At 57.4% G+C, this 17,752-nt stretch overlaps 2 protein-coding genes across 2 annotated transcripts; both read left to right on the forward strand.

Moving 5' to 3' along the window:
• The first annotated feature begins 731 nt into the window (after positions 1 to 731).
• Positions 732 to 3,514, forward strand: HJV (hemojuvelin BMP co-receptor). Its single transcript, XM_082496044.1, has 2 exons — positions 732 to 1,243; positions 1,767 to 3,514. Exons 1-2 carry the CDS (start codon positions 932 to 934, stop codon positions 2,388 to 2,390), a joined length of 936 nt encoding a protein of 311 aa, XP_082352170.1. The 5' UTR covers positions 732 to 931; the 3' UTR covers positions 2,391 to 3,514.
• Positions 3,515 to 11,372: 7,858 nt separating this feature from the next.
• TXNIP (thioredoxin interacting protein) lies at positions 11,373 to 15,741 on the forward strand. Its single transcript, XM_082495965.1, has 8 exons — positions 11,373 to 11,825; positions 12,805 to 12,877; positions 12,982 to 13,129; positions 13,474 to 13,576; positions 13,698 to 13,954; positions 14,062 to 14,218; positions 14,335 to 14,483; positions 14,610 to 15,741. The coding sequence occupies exons 1-8, from the start codon at positions 11,576 to 11,578 to the stop codon at positions 14,643 to 14,645; spliced, it is 1,173 nt and encodes a 390-aa protein (XP_082352091.1). The 5' UTR covers positions 11,373 to 11,575; the 3' UTR covers positions 14,646 to 15,741.
• Positions 15,742 to 17,752: the final 2,011 nt, after the last annotated feature.

The raw sequence follows: 17,752 nt of genomic DNA on the forward strand, positions 1-17,752 counted from the left end.
TCACTCGCTTTCCCTCCTGCAGCCCACACGCTCTACCAGGAGAGCTGAGACCTGCAAAACCTTAACTCACCTCCCACCACCTTCCCCTGCCCCACTTACACACGTCTACTGCAAGGGCAGCCGTCCCTTATAACCCCGCTGTTTAATGAGGTAAACGATCCCCGCTGGGGCGAGTTCGTTAGTTCTCCTGGCGCCATGGCACACGGCAGCGCGGAGAAATCCAGTTTGAGGGGCACAATGCCCTTGGTGCAGCCAAGCCTAGCGTGAAAGAGCGATTGCACGGCCCGGCCAAGGTTGAAATGGGAAGAAGGGGTTTCCCAGAAATTCCTGTTTGTCCCCTGGCAAGCCCCGGGGGCAAAGAATCTCCGTCTGAGCCACGTCCCAGGGCCACAGTCACAACTGCCACCCCGGCTCTTGGCAGCGCTTGTGCCTCAGGTACAGTCTCGCACCCCAGTTGCTTCAGGACACCCCTTCGGCCCCGTGACTGCCCTCTGCGCCAGGCTCCAGCCTGTTCCTGCAGCAGGCAACCCTGGATTCATTCCCCACAGGCACGTAAGAAGCAGGTCATTTAAACTGGCTGCTGCAGTCATTAATACAGGGGGATAAGCACTTCCAGAAAGCGTCTCCACCATGAGATCTGGAGTGGGCCAGATGGTGGGAGGTGGTGGGAGGAGAAGGGGCTGCCCTTCCCCACTCCTACAGCTCTACTGGGATGCCCCGGGCCACCCCGTCTCTCCCAGTTTCTTCCCAGTGCAAGATCCTGCGCTGCAATTCAGAGTACGTGGCTGCCACCCTCAACCTGCGCGGCTCCAACAGGAACGCGGCGTACTGCAACGCCCTCCGCTCTTACTCCCACTGCACCCGCAAGACGGCTCGCACGTGCCGGGGCGACCTGGCCTACCACTCCGCCGTCCACGGCATCGAGGACCTCATGATCCAGAACAACTGCTCCAAGGAAGGTCCCACATCGCCGCCCCGACCCCGGCCCCCAGCCCCCAACCATCAGGGCTTCGAGTCCCTCGATATCTGCAACTATGAGAAGAGTTTTCTCTACAAGCACGGCCAGCCCCCCAGCTACCAGCACTGCGCCGCTTTTGGGGACCCCCATATCCGCACTTTCCACGACGACTTCCACACTTGCCGGGTGGAGGGTTCCTGGCCTCTCTTGGACAACGACTACTTGTTCGTGCAAGCAACCAGCTCTCCGGTGGCGAAGGGGTCCAACGCTACGGTCACTAGCAAGGTAACACTCGTGGATAGGGCTCGGCAGCAAACCCGTGCGTCTCCAGGATGCAGCAACGGCTTAGGGCACTCCCTAAAATGGCTGGGGAGGGCAGCAATAGCTTCAGCTAAACCCACTTGGGATCAGGAATGAATATCTGCAGGAACAAGTGGGATGAAGGTCCTCAGGGGAAGCAGAGAGACCTGCAAACCAACCCGTTGCTGCCTGGGGATGGGTTAGCGCCTGGTCCGGCTGCATGCAGTCTATCCGGGCTTGGCTCCGTCTCAGTTCTCAGTTGCTTAAATGGTATTAAAGAAAGAAGGAAACAAAGGAAGGAAAGAAGGAAACATTGCCGCTTTCCCGAAAGGACTGCAGCAATGTGGGAAAGATGGTTTGGGGCAGAGTGGGATGCATCGGTGGGGCAGATGTGCGCAGTCTGCTGATACTGCTGATACAGACGTAGCTGATACCTGGGGTGGGGACACAGCCACCACGCTCGCACCCAGCGAGTCAGATCAAACCCCCTCTGATCCACTCTCTGCAGCTTACCATCATCTTCAAGAACATGAAGGAATGCATCGACCAGAAGGTCTACCAGGCTGAGATAGACAACCTCCCAGCAGCCTTTGAGGATGGCTCGGTGAACGGGGGCGAGAGGCCCGGTGGGAGCAGCTTGGCCATCCGGGAGCGCAGCCCCGGGCAGCACGTGGAGATCCGCGCGGAGTACATCGGCACCACCATCGCCGTCCGGCAGGCCGGCCGCCAGCTCTCCTTCTCCATCCGGGCAGCCGAGGAGGTGGCGCGTGCCTTCACGGAGGAGCAAGACCTGCAGCTCTGTGTGGGCGGCTGCCCTCGCAGCCAGCGCATCTCCCGCAGCGAGTGCTGCCGTGGCCGCGCGGCAGCTGAGACGGCCCGGGCGCTCTGCAAGGAGATGCTGCCCGTGGAGGATGTCTACTTCCAGTCCTGTGTCTTCGATGTGGTGACCTCGGGGGATGCCAACTTCACCATGGCGGCTCACGGGGCCCTGGAGGATGCCAGGGTCTTCCTTCCCAACGCTGAGAAACTGCACATCTTCCAGGCTGGGGCAGGCTGCCCACGTGTCTCTTCTTCCTTCCTCCTCCTCCTCCTCATCACCTCTGGTCTTTGGGCTGTTTTGTTGCACTTTTAACTCTCACTGGTGTTGCATACAGCACAGGGGATGCATCCAGCTGGTCCAGAGGGGTAACCCAAGAGAGCTGCTGACTCAAGGCCCATGCCATGCAGATCACAACGGATGTCTGAGCTCGGATCACGTATCTCTGCAGCAATAAAGCATCGGAGACCCAGGCCTTTGGCGAGGGGAGCGCTGGAGACGAAAGACTGTGAGACACTGGTTTGCGTCCACTGTTCTTGCACACGTACGGCACCGGTTGAACCTGGTTCCTCTCCCGAAGGCAGATCACAATTTTTCTGTCAGATTCTGATGCATTTCCTTTTTCTAAAGATGAGTACGTTGCAGCAGTATCAAAGAAAAAAGAAATACACAGGGTGAAGACATGTTTAGAAAACCACTCTGCCCCTCAAAACCTTTCCATGAACTTGCTTTACACCTTCCTTCCAGTGTCACTACAGCAGACTTCCACTCAGGAACCTTACAGATTCAGAAATAACAGACACAAAGCCCAGATCCCAATTTTTAGCGGACAAAAAATGTTTTTTGGTGTATTCAGGGTCCCTTGCCCCAGCTGCTAGCAAAGCAGCGTGAGAGTGAAGGAAGACAGCAAGTTGTTTATCAGCGTGTTGTGACCAAGGTTTGGGATTTTCGACCTAGAAATCAACCACGTCACACTGTATTCTCCTCTCTCGGGATCGGTAATGTGCTGATTTCCAGCGGCGGGAGCTGCAGAGCATCAGGTCTCTGACATTTCAGGCTACCGTTGCTATTTTCCCGTGTTGTCTTGGCACCTGTCGACTCGATAGAGCCAATTCTGGACTTGAGTTTCAGTGAGGAAAAAGACCCCTTGGTATCCCTCTCCCTTGGGCCCAGCGTTCTACGTCACTGCCACAACCTTGTTCAAATCCAACCCAGACTGTGGGTTTCACTTGCAAAAGAGAATTACTAACGAAGACACGGAGCTGGGAAAAAAGCCATATGACTGTATGGATGGGCAGGGGAACTATTAGCAGATGTACATAAATATAGAGGTGAGGCAAAATTAGATGTTTAATATATTCAAGAGGTTTTAAGCAAAGCAGATAGAGTATATGATAAGAAATATTTTCCATATGCAAAGACTTTTTTTTTTTTTTTTTTTTTTAATAAAGAGGGCTCACATTAAAATCTTCGCCATTCCTGTCCCGTGGAGCAGCAAGAAGAGCCTGGCAAAGCCTTGTGGAGGCCAAGAAGTGAGCTGGCAGACACGGGCAGGATTTGGGCGTGCAGCTCGGGGAAAGAGAATTGCAGATCATCCAGGTACGGAGGATCTGTCAAGCTGTAAAGGAGGTTTTAGAATTCCTGTTTCAGTGTATCTGCAGTTCCTTTGGTCAGTTTTTTTTTTCCCTCTGGCTCTTCTGTGGAGGGCACAGAGTAAATGCGGAAATGTTTCTTAGACATCTCAGCATATTTCCTCCTCCGACGCGCACTCAAAGCGCATGGTGACTAGCATGAGAGTTCCTCTGTTTCTTGTATGGTGCTCTCGCTAATCCCTGAACGTTTTGACATTAAAGGTGTCTATTTTTGAAGTCCTCATTTCCTGTCATCTGTCTCTTTATTTCTTTGGTTGGCAGCAGCAGGTGAAGATAATAATATCTCCCCTTCCACCCACTGCTCCTTTTACTCCGGAGCATTTTGTGGTCTATATATGCGCACACTGAATGAGGAGAGGAAGCCAGCCCGCCCTGCTGCAACGCTCCACCACTTTGCAGGAAACTGCAGGTCCCCGTGGGAGCAACATTGCCCGCAGGGATCAAATCCTCAGGAGCCCTGAAGAGGCTGCGGGGTTGATAGTGCTGGAGCTCCTTAGAGAAACAGGATTGACTTGATCCAGAATTAAAAGGTAGTCACTTCCAGGGTGTGAAACAGCAGCTCTTTAACAGCACAGAGCGATGCCACGCAACTGCCAGAAACAGCACCGCAGTCAGATTTTACGATGCAGAATATAATATCCTTTAGATTTTGGCCAACAGAGCTGTCAACAAGAATGCCTAACGGAGAGATGAGGATCTCGCTGGCTGGTGACCCTTGCAGGTGAGCAGGGCCACACTTGCCCCCCAGACACAGCCTCTCGGTACCTCCACATTCATAACACGGGGACAGAAGTGCCCCCAGGACCTGCCAGCGACGTGAAGGTGGTGGAGGTGACCCTGTGCGAGCCCTGGGCACGTGGGCATGGCAGGGAAGTGGTGCAGCAGAGCCTGGCCCACCATGTGCCTCGTAGCATCATGCTAGCTCTGTCCCCACCGAGGAGCGTGGCAAGTGCTAAACCTGCTTTGCAGGAGAGCTGTTATTCGCTCACTCTTCCCAACCTGCTCACAAACGTCCCACCTGGGAAGGAGACAACAAATTGGGTTGCAAGGGCTCTGTTCCCTTTGAAAAGAAAATCAGACTTTCCCTGGGTTTACCTGTGAAAGTTGGATCCAAGACCCCTCCCACACCACGCACCTGACAAACCCCAAAGCCCGTGAGAATCAGAGAATCAGAGAACACCTCAAGTTGGAAGGGACCCATAAGGACCACTGAGTCCAACTCCCCGCTCCTTGCAGGACTACCTAAAACTAAACCATATGACTAACAGCGTCATCCAGATGCTCCTCGAAGAGAGGACTTTGGCCAGCGTGCTTTGCAAGAGGTGAGCTGGACCATCCCGAGCAGCTCATGGAGATCTGAAGCTCTGATTCTGGTTGGGGCAGGTATTGGGGAGTCACAGCACGTCACAGCCAAGGCCACCACCTCCCTTACCCGCGACGCAGATGCTTTAAACCCGAGCTGCAGCCTGGCTAGGGTCCAGCAACGTGGACGGAACGTGCACAGCGTTGAATGGGTTTGCGCCTGTTCTCCAAATCGCTCTGTACTCTGCATCCTCGACTCGCTGATTGCAGAGGAAGCAAGACCTTTCAAAGACATGCTAAAGTCTGTAAGTAGAAGAGAGACCTTTCCACTCCTGACAGATTGCAGTCTGAAATAAAGAAGTGGAACGTAGGCGTGGATCCAAGCCCCACTGATGTCAACAAGAGTATTTCCATTGACGTCAGTAGACTTTGGATCGAGCCCTCAAGTTTCCTAGCATATGTCACCTGCTAAAAAAGACACTGGCTAGTATTTTCAACAGCGAGCCCAGTTTGGGCCATTCTGCATCCAGATGCCCAAACTGAGCTGTTGGAGCAAGGGAATTCCCAGTCTGGACCAGACCTGGGGTTTGCCTGCCCTGGTAGGCGGTTGTCAACAGCAGCCAGCACCGGGTCTCGTAGGAAGGTGTGAGACATCCGGGACAATCTGTTCCTCTTACACCCCATCTCACTCTGATTTCTAGTAGCCAGAGAAATGCCAAGGCCTTGGGGCATGAGGTGTAGTAGCCAAACCTGAATCTTCATTAGCAGCTGCTTCTACGTGTCATAAAGCAGCCTGATCGTCAGAGGTGGCGATGTCTGCCGGCTCATGGTGTGGCAGCGAGGACACACCGCTGTGGAAGTTGGAGCTGCCAAGCCTCTGAGCTGCAAACCAGAGCTCTCCAGGTCAGAAGCAGGTCTTCAAAACGGCAGCACTGGTTTGAAAGCCGCCAGAACGTGCAGCTTTCCTCAGCCTGTTTCCTGCCAAACTCCAGCACATTTTGTTAGTGAGATGTTAAGGCCAAGGCGAGAACTTCCTCCACAAAGTTCAGGGTTAGATTCAGCTTCCTCATGTTCATAATGGCCAACGCCTTGAGCAGCGTCACCAGCAAAGAATGGGAACGGGGACAGTGGCTGAAATGAGCACGTCTTGCTGTGGAACGCTTCCTCACATTCCTCCTCATTTGGCAGGAAAAATAATCTCAAATCATAGAAAAAAAAAAAAGAAAAAGAAAAAGAAATAAGCCGCCAGTGGCATTTGGGCAGCAGACGCAGAGAAGGCAGATCTCTGGAGCTCCAACCTCCCGTTGTCCTCACAAAGTGGCAAAAGCTGTCAGCCTCTTACAGCCGTTCCTTCTCCTCCTTGTAAAGCCACAAAGGAAAGATTAACGCTCACTCTCACTTTTACAGACACCCAAGCAGTGTGCTCAAAACACGAGGAATTGGCTCGCAGCAACCAAATTTCAAGGCGGCTTCGCTTGCCTCCTCTTAAACTCTGTCCTTCTGCCCGGGCGGGTGAATACGCGGATATCGCTGGTGTGTGTAACCCAACCAACCAGCCTCCAGCGGCGGATGGAGGAAAACCACTCCTGTGTCGTTCCCGGCAAGGCCTCTAGATGTCCGCACAACCCAAAGGATGAGGACTTTGGAGGACCCTCCAGAGCGCTCCGCGGCCGAGGGGAATGTCCATCCTCAGCCCAACCGCCAGCCAATGCTCCCATAAAGGTTTCATCGTCTGGCCTCGTTGCCTGCGAGATCAGCGAGGGTGAAGGAGGTGTAGGAGGGGATTGTGCCCTCTAATTTTTAGCTAAATTCTCTAAATTAAGAAGATTGATGTTTGGGGTGAGGATCCCCTTGCCCCCAGGCACGCACACACTGGCAGCCTCAGAGTAGCTCTGGCTGCTGAAAAGTAAGAATTTTTCCTTATATCTTTGCTCTCTCCAGCATCTGCGGCCCCAGGGGACAACGGGATGGAGCAGGGATGGCAGCTCAGGAAATCTTTTGCTTTATACTACTTTTTCCTTCCTTCCTAACAACGTATTTTAAACCCAACCAACACCAAAGGCAAAGAAGGCCTAGTGGATTGGTTTGGCCGAGAGATGAGCTGGATTTGTTCTGAGGGAAGAGGAAGGCTTGGCCAACGGAGCCGAGAGCAGCGGGTTCAGCCGGCCCTGCCGTGCGCCGGGAGCCCGGGAGAGGTCATGCTCTCCCAGCCCGAGACAAGAGCTGATGCAACGGAGTCTTCCTGCCTGGAGCAGATGATAGACACGGGACTTTCCAAACCCTGAATTCAGATTCCTCCTTGTTTGTGGACGACTGAGTTCAGTGTCCTGTCACAGGCTGTTGACGCTCAGCTCCGGCTTTCCTCTTCCCCTGTTGCAAAAAACACAATCTGGCCAGAAAAGAAGTGAAGCAATCCCACCACGGCAAAGAACTATCTGTCAGGGAGAGCTTTCGCATCGCATTCCTTGGCAGGAGCTGGAAACTTGGGGCTCGGGGGGAAAAGTCCTCCTGCCCAAGCCCTGAGAGGACTTCTCCCTGTTCAGCAGGGATGGGGAAGGGGAAGAGGGGATCCCAATCGGTGCCACAAAGCATTTCAAAACACTACGCAGCCCGCACAACACGACAAAGCACAGGCAGCGGTGACACAAGGCATCGCTGTGGATGAAAGCGGCAAAAAAAGCTGGTTTTGGAAACACCTAACAGGGATCTGCCCTGAGAGCTTTCCAACCCCTTTCAGGTAAATCCCTGGAAACACCTCTGCGTTCCAGCGACCCAGCGGTGCTCTGCACCCGCCCCGACTCAAGCCAGGCACCGCAAACCTTAATGACCTCCACAAAACTGCTGGGTTTATTTAGAAACTGAAACGGAGACGCTCCCCCTGCTTCAGTGCCCGCTTTCAAACCTAGAAATCTCAAGCGGCCCGTGGCCACGGCGAAATGTGAGTGGTGAGAAGCCGAGCGTGGGACAAGCGGTGGCTTTCCAGGAGCCACCCATGTCCCACAGTCCCTCGTTTTCCAGCTGTAGCGACGCGCACTCGATGTAATCAGCGTGGGATTTATTTAATTATGTTCCCTGTACATAAACAACCTCGCCAAAGGAAATGCCTTTTCCGCCCTGGCTCCCGCTCTCGACCGTACAACAGGCACACTCTGTCCCTTCGCTCGGGCCATTGTGAATCCCTTCACGTCCCTCTCTTCCCCCCCTCCCGGCCTCGAATTTGCTGGAAGCAACCATATATGGTGAAAAAAATGGAGAAAACAGCACGGAGAAGCTCCAGGGCTGCAGCCTCCGGCAGGCACCCACCAAATCTCTTCAGGGGTGGCAGCCAGTCATCTGATAGAGAGGGCGCAGGACAGCCTGCCACGAGAGGAGTGTGGCTTCTCCAGGCAACGATGGGTAGCAGCTCCCGATAACCTAGACCAGGGAAAAAAAAAAAAAAAGGCTTTTATCAGCATTGGGTTGTTATTAAAAGATGGATGGTGGGAACATGGGCAGTCTCCAGCAAGGCACGATGCGGCCGGCATAGAGCACGGCGCCGAAAGCTGCCCAGTTTCTGCCTTACCTAATTCCTTCTCCATGACCCACACAGCAGCCCTGGCTTTCAGTGAGTCACCTCAGGGCCTGGTTTCTCACTGAGCCCAACCCTGCTTCCTCTGAACCGGGTTATCCCCAAGCATGTAATTAGTCATGCAGCTCTCCTTGCCATCCCTTGCCCCCGGCCAGGCACACTGGCAGAGGACAAGGCTGTGGCCACTCTCCCCCGCCACCCTCAGCAGCAGCTTTGCTCTCTATTAAGGGTGGGGGGATCCGCCAAGCACTGCGATCCCCGCGGGGAATAAGCTGAGAAGGGGGTGAACGCCTTAAAATAATTGCTTAGTGGGAGCAAGGAAGCCCCCAAGAGCTGGTCTCTGCCCACAAATCCAACCAGCTTCTCTCCCGATGCCCTTGTTTTTTGAAGGAGACGTGACATTTCAAAGCTTTTGTTTTTACAAGCTACGATTCCTAAGCATTTCCAAACCCCTTGCTTAATCCGGGGTGCTGCTTGCGTGGGAAACCTTGCAAACCAAGTCTCGGCCCCGAGGAAATTACAGCTGCTCCTTCTTCTGCAGAAGGAGCGGGGAGGCATTGCCAGCCGGATAGGGGTCAGGGGAACAAAGGGCAAAAGCTGATTGACAGATAAAGAGAAATTTGGAGAGGATTGGGGCTGCGGAACGTGCCTCGGACTGTACCTTTGGCAAGCTCTTTGGCTCAGGGCTCGATCGTCCTTTGACATTGCTGGAATGCGGTTTACTGTCCGAGAGCGAGCTGCCGCGGGCCGCGAGGGCCAGGCTGGGTACATCTTCCTTGGAAAGACGGGCACCGGAGGAAACCGGAGAGGGAGAGCGTAAACACGGCTCCCAAGGGAACGCCGGGCACAGCTCCAAGCCGGGGTCTTTGGGATCAAATATCCCCCAGCTGGCAAAGGCTGGAAAGAGAGCTCTCCTCGTTTTGCCAAATTAGAACAAACCCACGATTCTTCGTTAATCCAGCGCTTTCCCCCCCCACACCCCCCCAGTGTGCCCCGAGAGACAATGGGGCAAGCTCGCCGGGACCAGAGGCGGCAGGAAAAAAGGTGCAGTTCCTCCATTACGCACCTAATTGTGAAATAATTCTCTCACAGCAAGGAAATTTGTCCTGCAGTTTTGGCAGGCGAACAGTTTATGCCCTACAGTTTATCTGGCCGGTTTATCGGTTTATACTAACAGGTGTGAATTAACTCCGGGGAAGGAGAGGATGGCAGAGAAAGAAAAGCAGGGTGCGTGCCAGAAACACACAGACAAACAAGCTCCAAAGGACACGGGAGACAACTCCTAACACAAACACATCCCTTTTCCTCGTGCGGGGTGGGGAGGTCTTGGGAGCCCCATTTTTCCGTTCCTGCCTCATTGGGCGGCTCCAAAAAAATATTGTTCTCTCGTTTCCTCCACTCCCCGCGTTTTCCTGAGCCGTAAAAGCATTAAGGGCTCTTAAAAACCAAGGGCAAAACAGCCCCCGCCTGCCAGGGAGGGAATGTCTGCTCAGCAAAAATGATCGAGGAAGGAAAATTCGAGGGTTTCTCCGAGTCAAAAGGCTCCTACGGGGGACAACATAACTTCCCCACCTCCCGGTCCCCAAATCCCGGCTGGAAAACAGGGATGAGGGTTCTGCCCCGGGGTAGTTTGTAGGAAGGATGTGGTTGTTTTAGATCATGGTAGACTTGTTGAAAAAAAAAAAAAAATCTCCCGTTTCCTACGTCGAACAGTGAGAAACATCTAGACCTTGCCATCTTAAAAATAAACATTTGCCTCACATTTTCTCACCGGTTATTTTCTGTTGTCGTTATCGTGTGGTGTCCCCCCCCCCGAGATGCATCTCGAAGGGTCCCGAAGCGCGGGGGAGCCGGAGGGGTGTCACAGGGCTCAGCCATACCAGAGGGGTCCTCAATTCTGGGAAAGGGTCCCCAAAACACAGCGGGGGCTGCGGGGAGGGGCAGAGGTGGGGGAGATACCCCCCAACCATGACACCCCACAAGGACGCAGAGAGGCCCCCAGGGTCAGGCTTCTATGCCCTACCCCAAATCTGACCTTTTTTACCTTAGATCTGTCATTTTTTACCTCAACTCCATCCTTTTTACCTCAACTCCGTCCTTTTTTACCTCAAATTTGTCCTTTTTTTACCTCAACGCAGGGGGGGGAGCTGAGGGAATGCCTCAGGTCCGGGCTGAGGGGAGGCCGGGAGGGGGGGGGGGGGGGGGGGGTGTGGCTGTGGAAATGCTCCTGGGCTGCCCTGGTTGGGGGGACTGAGAAAGGGGGCAGAAAGCCCCCAGAGGAGCGAGGGGAGGCCCTACCGGGCCGCTCCCAGTTAGCCCAGTACAGCCGGGCCCGGCACAACACCTCCCAAACTGGGGACTGCGCCCACCCTGAGGGGACGGGACCCTCCCCTCACGGCTGAGAACATTACATCCTGTTTTCCGCTCGCCATTGGCCGCCGCCGCCGCCCGTCCCGGCTCCCCATTGGCCTGCCGCGCTGTCACTCCGCTCCCTCTAACAGCCCCCTCCGCCCTCCGCCCTCCCCTGCCTTGAACACGCTCGCCTCTCCTTCACACACTGTCCACGCTCCCCGGGCGGCGCGCTGATTGGCCGGCGGGGCTGTAAACAAGGCAGCGGCAGCCAATGGGGGCGCTGATCACGCGAGCAGCACGCCTGGCCACGCGCCCTCGGCGTGGCGCTGCTGGCATCAACAAGCGCGGGCGGGGGCGGGGCGGGGCGGCGGAGGCTATAAAAGGCGGCGGCCGGCGGGGGCCGCGCTCAAAGCGTTGAGGGCGGCGAGTGGTGCGGCCGGACTGTAGCTCTGCCTTAACCCCTTCAACTCTAAACAGCGGAGGACGAAAATCCCCTTTTCTGACTGAAATCAGCCCCTTTCGGGTCTTTTTTTTCCTCTTCAGAGGGGAAAAAAACCCAGCAGTTCTTGCCCTGTGCGGCCCCCTCGCTGTTTTCTCGAAAGCGCTGCCCCCCATTTACCTCAGCCATGGTGATGTTCAAGAAGGTGAAGACCTTCCTGATGTCCTTCAGCGAGCCTGAGAAGGTCTACTGCAGTGGGGAGAAGGTGGCCGGCCGCGTGTTGGTGGAGGTGGCCGAGGTGACGCGCGTCAGTGCCGTCAAGGTGCTGGCCTGCGGGGTGGCCAAAGTCAACTGGGCCAAGGGCCCCCAGCAGTGCAGGCAGGAGATGGAGTACCTGCGCTTTGAGGACGTCCTCACCCTGGAAGAGCAGCCCACTGGTGAGGATTTGGGGCTGGGAGAAGGGAGATGTGGGGGTGAAAGGGCTTGAAGGTGGTCGGTTGGGTGGCAGGTGGTCCTGCTGCTTGGTCTCTGGCGAGGCTTGAATCTCTAGTTGTGTCCTCTTGGTCTACGCGTTGACTGGGGTAGTGGTGTACTGAGGAGTTGCGGTGTTCCGCTGGTGTCGGGGCTCAGCACTGGGAAAGAAGTGGGGTCGGGTGGTGGCTGAGTCTTGGGAGAAACGAGTGAACGCATTGCGAGGTGTGAACAGGACAGCAGGGTTTGGCGAAGTCGGGCTCAATAGTTTGGAAGCCGAGGGCTGAAACGAAAGCCGGCCGAGCCGCCTGCCGGAGCGGCCGAGAGGTGTCGGTGCAGCTGGCAGAGCAGCGTCACCGCGTGCCCGCGGGGAGCGAGTACCTGGGGTTGGCCTGGGCTGGGTGTCGCGGTGGCGCAGGGCATGGGGCGGGTGGTGGTCAGGGAGTGGCAAACACAGATCACGCCCGAGACAAGGAGTCTCCTCTCCTGGGCACGGAGAGAGCTCCCTTCGGCTCCGGGGGAGGCAAGAGATAGGGAGTTGGCAGAGTGTCTCAGGAGATAAGCGGGGTGACGTGAAGTCTGGGAGATAAAAGAGATAGAAGGAGAGAGAAGTGGGTGCTCGAGAGTCCCGCGAAGTGGAAGAAGGGTGTGGTGAGGAGAGGGAACGGGGGCCGGAGCGCATCGGGACGCCGTGTTCTCTGGTGGGGGACGTTGAAAGAAGAAGTGAGATGAAACGAGCGGTGCTTTTCCTGCGCCGAGAAGCCGTGGGGTTCCGGGGCTGTTCCTGGGGCACAGGTGTAGGCGGCTCTTAGCGAAGAGCTCACGCAGCTCGAGCCCCTGCGGTGCTCCACTCCGGTACTGCCTGTGTAAGCAGAACGGAGGATCACGCTTAAGAACAAACCCGCGGAGCTTCAGCTGACGCTTCCCCCCCTTCTCTTTTCCCAGACGGGGACGGCTCTGTCATCCTGAGACCCGGGAACAAATACGAGTACAAATTTGGATTTGAACTTCCCCAGGGGTGAGTATGAGACGGCGCTGCCTCTTAAAAGACGACTGAGTGGGATCGCTACGGGAAACTCTCCTGTTGCCTCAGGTGGGTCTAACAAGTGTCTCTTTCCACAGGCCTCTGGGTACCACCTTCAAGGGAAAGTACGGCTGTGTGGATTATTGGGTGAAGGCCTTCCTGGAGCGCCCCTCCTTTCCCACTCAGGAGATAAAGAAGCGCTTCGAGGTTATGGATCCTGTTGACGTGAACACTCCGGAATTGCTGGTGAGCACCGCTTTACTCCGGGGGTTTGGGTGTCGCAGGCGGTGGGAGAGAGAAAAGCCCTTCGGTGGGGTCACTGCGACCTCTGGCATTAAGGCTCCCTTAATAGGCTTTATTGCTCAGCAGGAATTAAGGACTTAGTTCTTAAGAAGTCCTAGTTACTTCTAGAAATCTACACCGAGACAGAGAGAGCGAGGCGCTTGTTCTGCTTTCGCTGGGCTGCAAGGCGCTCGCGCCCCATGGGGAACTGGAGGCTTCTGTTGCAAAACCGGCGGGAGGAAGGAAGGAGGAGCGGGATGGGAACGGTGGGCTGGTTTCACCCCGGTAACGCTCTCATTTCTCTCCAGTCCCCGGTCGCTGCCAAGAAGGAGAAGAAGGTGTCCTGTATGTTCATTCCTGACGGACGCGTGTCGGTCAGCGCGCAAATCGACAGGAAAGGCTTCTGTGAAGGTAAGAGGCTGCGCTGTGCCCTGGGGGAGGGCCGGGGCTGGTGGGACAAGCGGCGGCTGTGTGGAGCCGAAGAGCGTTGGGGACGACCTTCCTAAATTGCCGGTGCTCGTTCCCTGCCCAGGTGACGAGATCTGCATCAACGCCGACTTCGAGAACACTTGTTCCCGCATCGTGGTGCCCAAGGCGGCCATCGTGGCCAAGCACACCTACCTGGCCAACGGACAGACCAAGGTCTTCACCCAGAAACTCTCCTGCGTCCGAGGCAACCACATCATCTCGGGCATGTCCGAGTCCTGGCGGGGCAAAACCATCCGCGTCAAGAAGCTCAAACCCTCCATCTTGGGCTGCAACATCCTGCGCGTGGAGTATTTCCTGCAGGTGAGCCACACACGTTGTCGTTGAGCCTTCCTCGCTTCGTTAGCGGGTAAATTTCATCCCCTCCTGGTTCCTAATGTCCCTTATGACTCCGGTTGTTCCCCTCGCAGATCTACGTCAGTGTCCCGGGCTCCAAGAAGATCATCTTGGAGCTGCCCCTGGTCATCGGCAGCCGCTCGGGCATCGGCAGCCGCAGCTCCAGCATGGCCAGTCAGACCAGTTCCGAAATGAGCTGGGTGGACTTGAACCTCCCCGATGCTCCAGAAGGTGAGTGGAGTGTGTGGTGGTGGTGAGGAGCAGGCACCGCTGCCGCCCCCCACGAGTTCGGGGAGGGGGAGAACAGGGGAGATGGGAGAGCTCACGGCTCCCTCCCTCCCTTGCAGCCCCCCCGTGCTACCTGGACATCGTTCCCGAGGACCACCGCCTGGAGAGCCCCACCACTCCCCTCCTGGACGACCCCGACAGCTTTGACAGCCCCATCTTCATGTACGCTCCCGAATTTAAGTTCATGCCGCCGCCCACCTACACGGAGGTGAGACGCGGTGCCGGGGTGGGGGAACCGGCGCTGGTGGAGGGGGGTGGTGGTGGGACAAGGTGGGGTTTGGTGTCGGGGTTCGATTTGGAAGGGTCTGATGGACTTGTGGGCTTCCTCCCTCAGGTGGACCCCTGCATCGCCAACAACAACGTGCAGTGAGCGCCCGGGGGCCAGCGGTGCTCTCCTGCTTTTACCGGACACCTCCGCCGTGACGGACACCTTGGCAGCAGCGCGGGCCGCGGGCGAGAGCCCTGCCGCAGGAGGGGCAGCGGCCACAGGGGCTGGCAACTCCCGCCGAGGTTCCGCTGGCCCAGCGCGTGGCGGAGGTGGTGAAGTGTTTTGAGTCTTTGTGTTCCCTCGTGTGCTGGCAGTGCTGGGAAAAAAAAACAAAAAAAACCAAAAAAAAACAAAACCCGGGGTGGGCTCCGGGCGGGGTCCGGACCTTCCGTACAGCCAAAGTCTTCCGAAAAACCCCAAAAACTACCAAGGTGCTTACGTGGACAGTGGCAGGAGGAGGAGGAGCAGGGGAGGTGTGAAGGCCTCGGACACCTCCCTCACAAACCCTGAGCAGAGGCGGATTCCAGCCCGAAAAAAAAAAAAAAACAACAACAAACCAACAAAAAAGACTTTTTAAAAAAACAGAAAAAAAAACCCAAAACCTGTGTCAGCAATCGCCGTGGCGATGCCTTTGAGCCGGTACGGCCGTCTTCGGGGACGGGCGCGTGTCCAGGAGCGCACCGGAACATACGCACAGAGATTGTCACCCCGTTCCTCCCGCGCTGCGCTTGTGGCTCCTTTTCACTCCCTCTCCCCGTGTCGCCGAGGGGCGATGCGGTGCGCGGCAGTGCCATTGCAGCCGCTGGGAGAATTCCCGTGGGAAGCCGGATCCGCGCCGCAGCCGGTTCCTGCGTTGACCTCGGTGTGTTATTTTCCCCAACGCGACGCTCCGGGGGGGGGATGGGAGGAATCACTCCCGTCGGTAAAACCGCACCGGCTGCGGCGGGAGCGCCGATGCCGCTGGGATCCCGCGGGACATGGGGGCGAGCGCTCCTGTCCCCGCAGAACCGGGCTCATCCCGGTGGAGCCCAATCCCGCCATGGCACCAGCGTTGGGGGAGGCCGCGGGGGTGGTGACAAAACGCCTTTTGTACCGTTTTGTATTGTTGTTTTGGGGGAGGGAGGGGGGAAATTGGGGTTTTTTTTGTACTGCGCCCCTGTGGGGTGAGTTTATTAATAAAGAGATGGGTGAGATGGCACCGGCGCCTCTTGGAGTTGACTTTGGGGAAGGGGGAGGGGGGACAGTCCCTGCGCGCGGTGGGGCGCAGCGAAGGAGTCGCAGTGCCGAAATGTGCCGTGAGGTCACCTTGGGGCAAAACCCCCTCCACAGTCGCAGCAATTACCCCTTAGAAAAGGGATTTTTTTCCCCAATTTTTTGCATGTGGCATTGCCCAACGTTGTTCGCGGCACAGGCGGTGGGAGCAGTGCCCTCCCCCAGCGCACCTCCTCCACAACACAAAATTGGGTGGAAAACCGGCGTTTTGGTGCTGCCGGCGGGGAGGGGAAACTGAGGCAGGCTGAGCCGCGGGGGCTCCCTGAGGTGTGACATTCCCGCCAGCGGCCAAACCACGCGCACCGCGTCGGCACCTTCATCGGTCTCCCATCATCACCGGAGCCTGTTGGAGCAATGCCCCCCACTCACCACCGCCACTCTCCGGCCCTTTTTTGGGGGATCTGGGTGAAAGTTAACGGAAAAAGGGCCGCGGCGCTGACGCTCCCCCGCACCCACCTCGAGGAACGGGGCAGAAAACAGCCCTCACCCCTCCCCGACTCGGCACCGGGCCGCGGCACCCGGGGGGCTGCGGTGAGCGCCGACGTCACAGCACGGGGACACAGTGCCCCTGAGGTGCCAACGGCGCTCCCGGTCCTCTCCGGTGCCTCAGTTTCCCCCTCCAACCTCACCAGGAGCCCCGTTCCCCCCCGCCATGGCCCTTATCTCCCCGCTGCCGGCACCGGCGCGGCACAGCAGGGTCTTATCAGCAGGAAGCCGGCAGCTGCGGCCGTGCCGGTTTGTCCGTCCGTACACCCCAACCCGCACATTTGGCCCCGCGGGGTGAGCGGAGTCCCCACATCGCCCACCGGTGACACCGGTGACACCGGTGACGGGACACCGCGGTGCGTTTATTCCCACTCTCACCCACCGCGTTTCCCGTAATCCCAACTCCATCCCGGGAGCGTCACCGCGTCCCCAACCCCGCTGTGCCTCAGTTTCCTTTTCGGGGTAGGGGCACGCGCCGCGGTGGGGGGGGGCACCGAGCCGGCGTCCCCGTGCCGCGCTGGCACCGTCCCCGGGGGTGCCGGGGCTACCGGCCAAGCGGGCCAAAGGTCAGCCGCGCTCCGGGCCAAGTATGGGCAGAAAGCGCTGCGCCAGGGGGGACACACGCGCAGCTCGGGGGGGGCCGCGGCTGCGGGACCCTACAGTAACACACACCCCACCCCCCCCCAAAAAATGGGGTGTTCTATCCTGGGGAGGGGACAGCACCGCCCTCCCCCCACGTCCGCCCCTCCAGGGGGCATTTTTGCCCGTTTTCCCCTCTTTTTGCCTCTTTTTGCTCCTTGTCCCTACCCAGGGCGGGGGGTGGGGGTGGGGGGGGGGTATTTTCCAGTGAGGTTCGGGGGGGGCAGTGGCTGCAGTGAAATTGGGGCAAAACCGGTGGTTTTCTGGAAAGCAGATGCCCCCCCAGGGGTGTGGGGGCCCCCCGGGGCAGAGCTGGCCCCGAGCCCATGGCCCGTGGCCCGGGCTGGCAACTGGCCCCGAGCGCCGAGCCCAAGTGGGCCAAAGGTCCCGCAGGAACTGTGACACCACTGGGAACGGGATGGGGATGGGATGGGGATGGGATGGGATGGGATGGGATGGGGATGGGATGGGGATGGGATGGGATGGGATGGGATGGGATGGGATGGGATGGGATGGGATGGGATGGGGATGGGGATGGGGATGGGATGGGATGGGATGGGATGGGGATGGGATGGGATGGGATGGGATGGGATGGGGATGGGGATGGGGATGGGGATGGGGATGGGATGGGATGGGATGGGATGGGATGGGATGGGATGGGATGGGATGGGATGGGATGGGATGGGATGGGATGGGATGGGATGGGATGGGATGGGATGGGATGGGATGGGATGGGATGGGATGGGATGGGATGGGATGGGATGGGATGGGATGGGATGGGATGGGATGGGATGGGATGGGATGGGATGGGA

This window comes from Vanellus vanellus, assembly GCF_965231255.1.
Source record: "Vanellus vanellus genome assembly, chromosome: 27".
In the NCBI taxonomy this organism is placed as follows: Eukaryota; Metazoa; Chordata; class Aves; order Charadriiformes; family Charadriidae; genus Vanellus; species Vanellus vanellus.

Coding starts and splice junctions, on each gene's coding strand:
- HJV (XM_082496044.1), top strand. CDS start 932: ATGATCCAGAACAACTGCTCCAAGGAAGGTCCCACATCGCCGCCCCGA. Junction 1,244..1,766: donor ACGCTACGGTCACTAGCAAG/GTAACACTCGTG, acceptor CACTCTCTGCAG/CTTACCATCATCTTCAAGAA.
- TXNIP (XM_082495965.1), top strand. CDS start 11,576: ATGGTGATGTTCAAGAAGGTGAAGACCTTCCTGATGTCCTTCAGCGAG. Junction 13,955..14,061: donor GCGTGGAGTATTTCCTGCAG/GTGAGCCACACA, acceptor TTCCCCTCGCAG/ATCTACGTCAGTGTCCCGGG. Junction 14,484..14,609: donor CGCCGCCCACCTACACGGAG/GTGAGACGCGGT, acceptor TTCCTCCCTCAG/GTGGACCCCTGCATCGCCAA.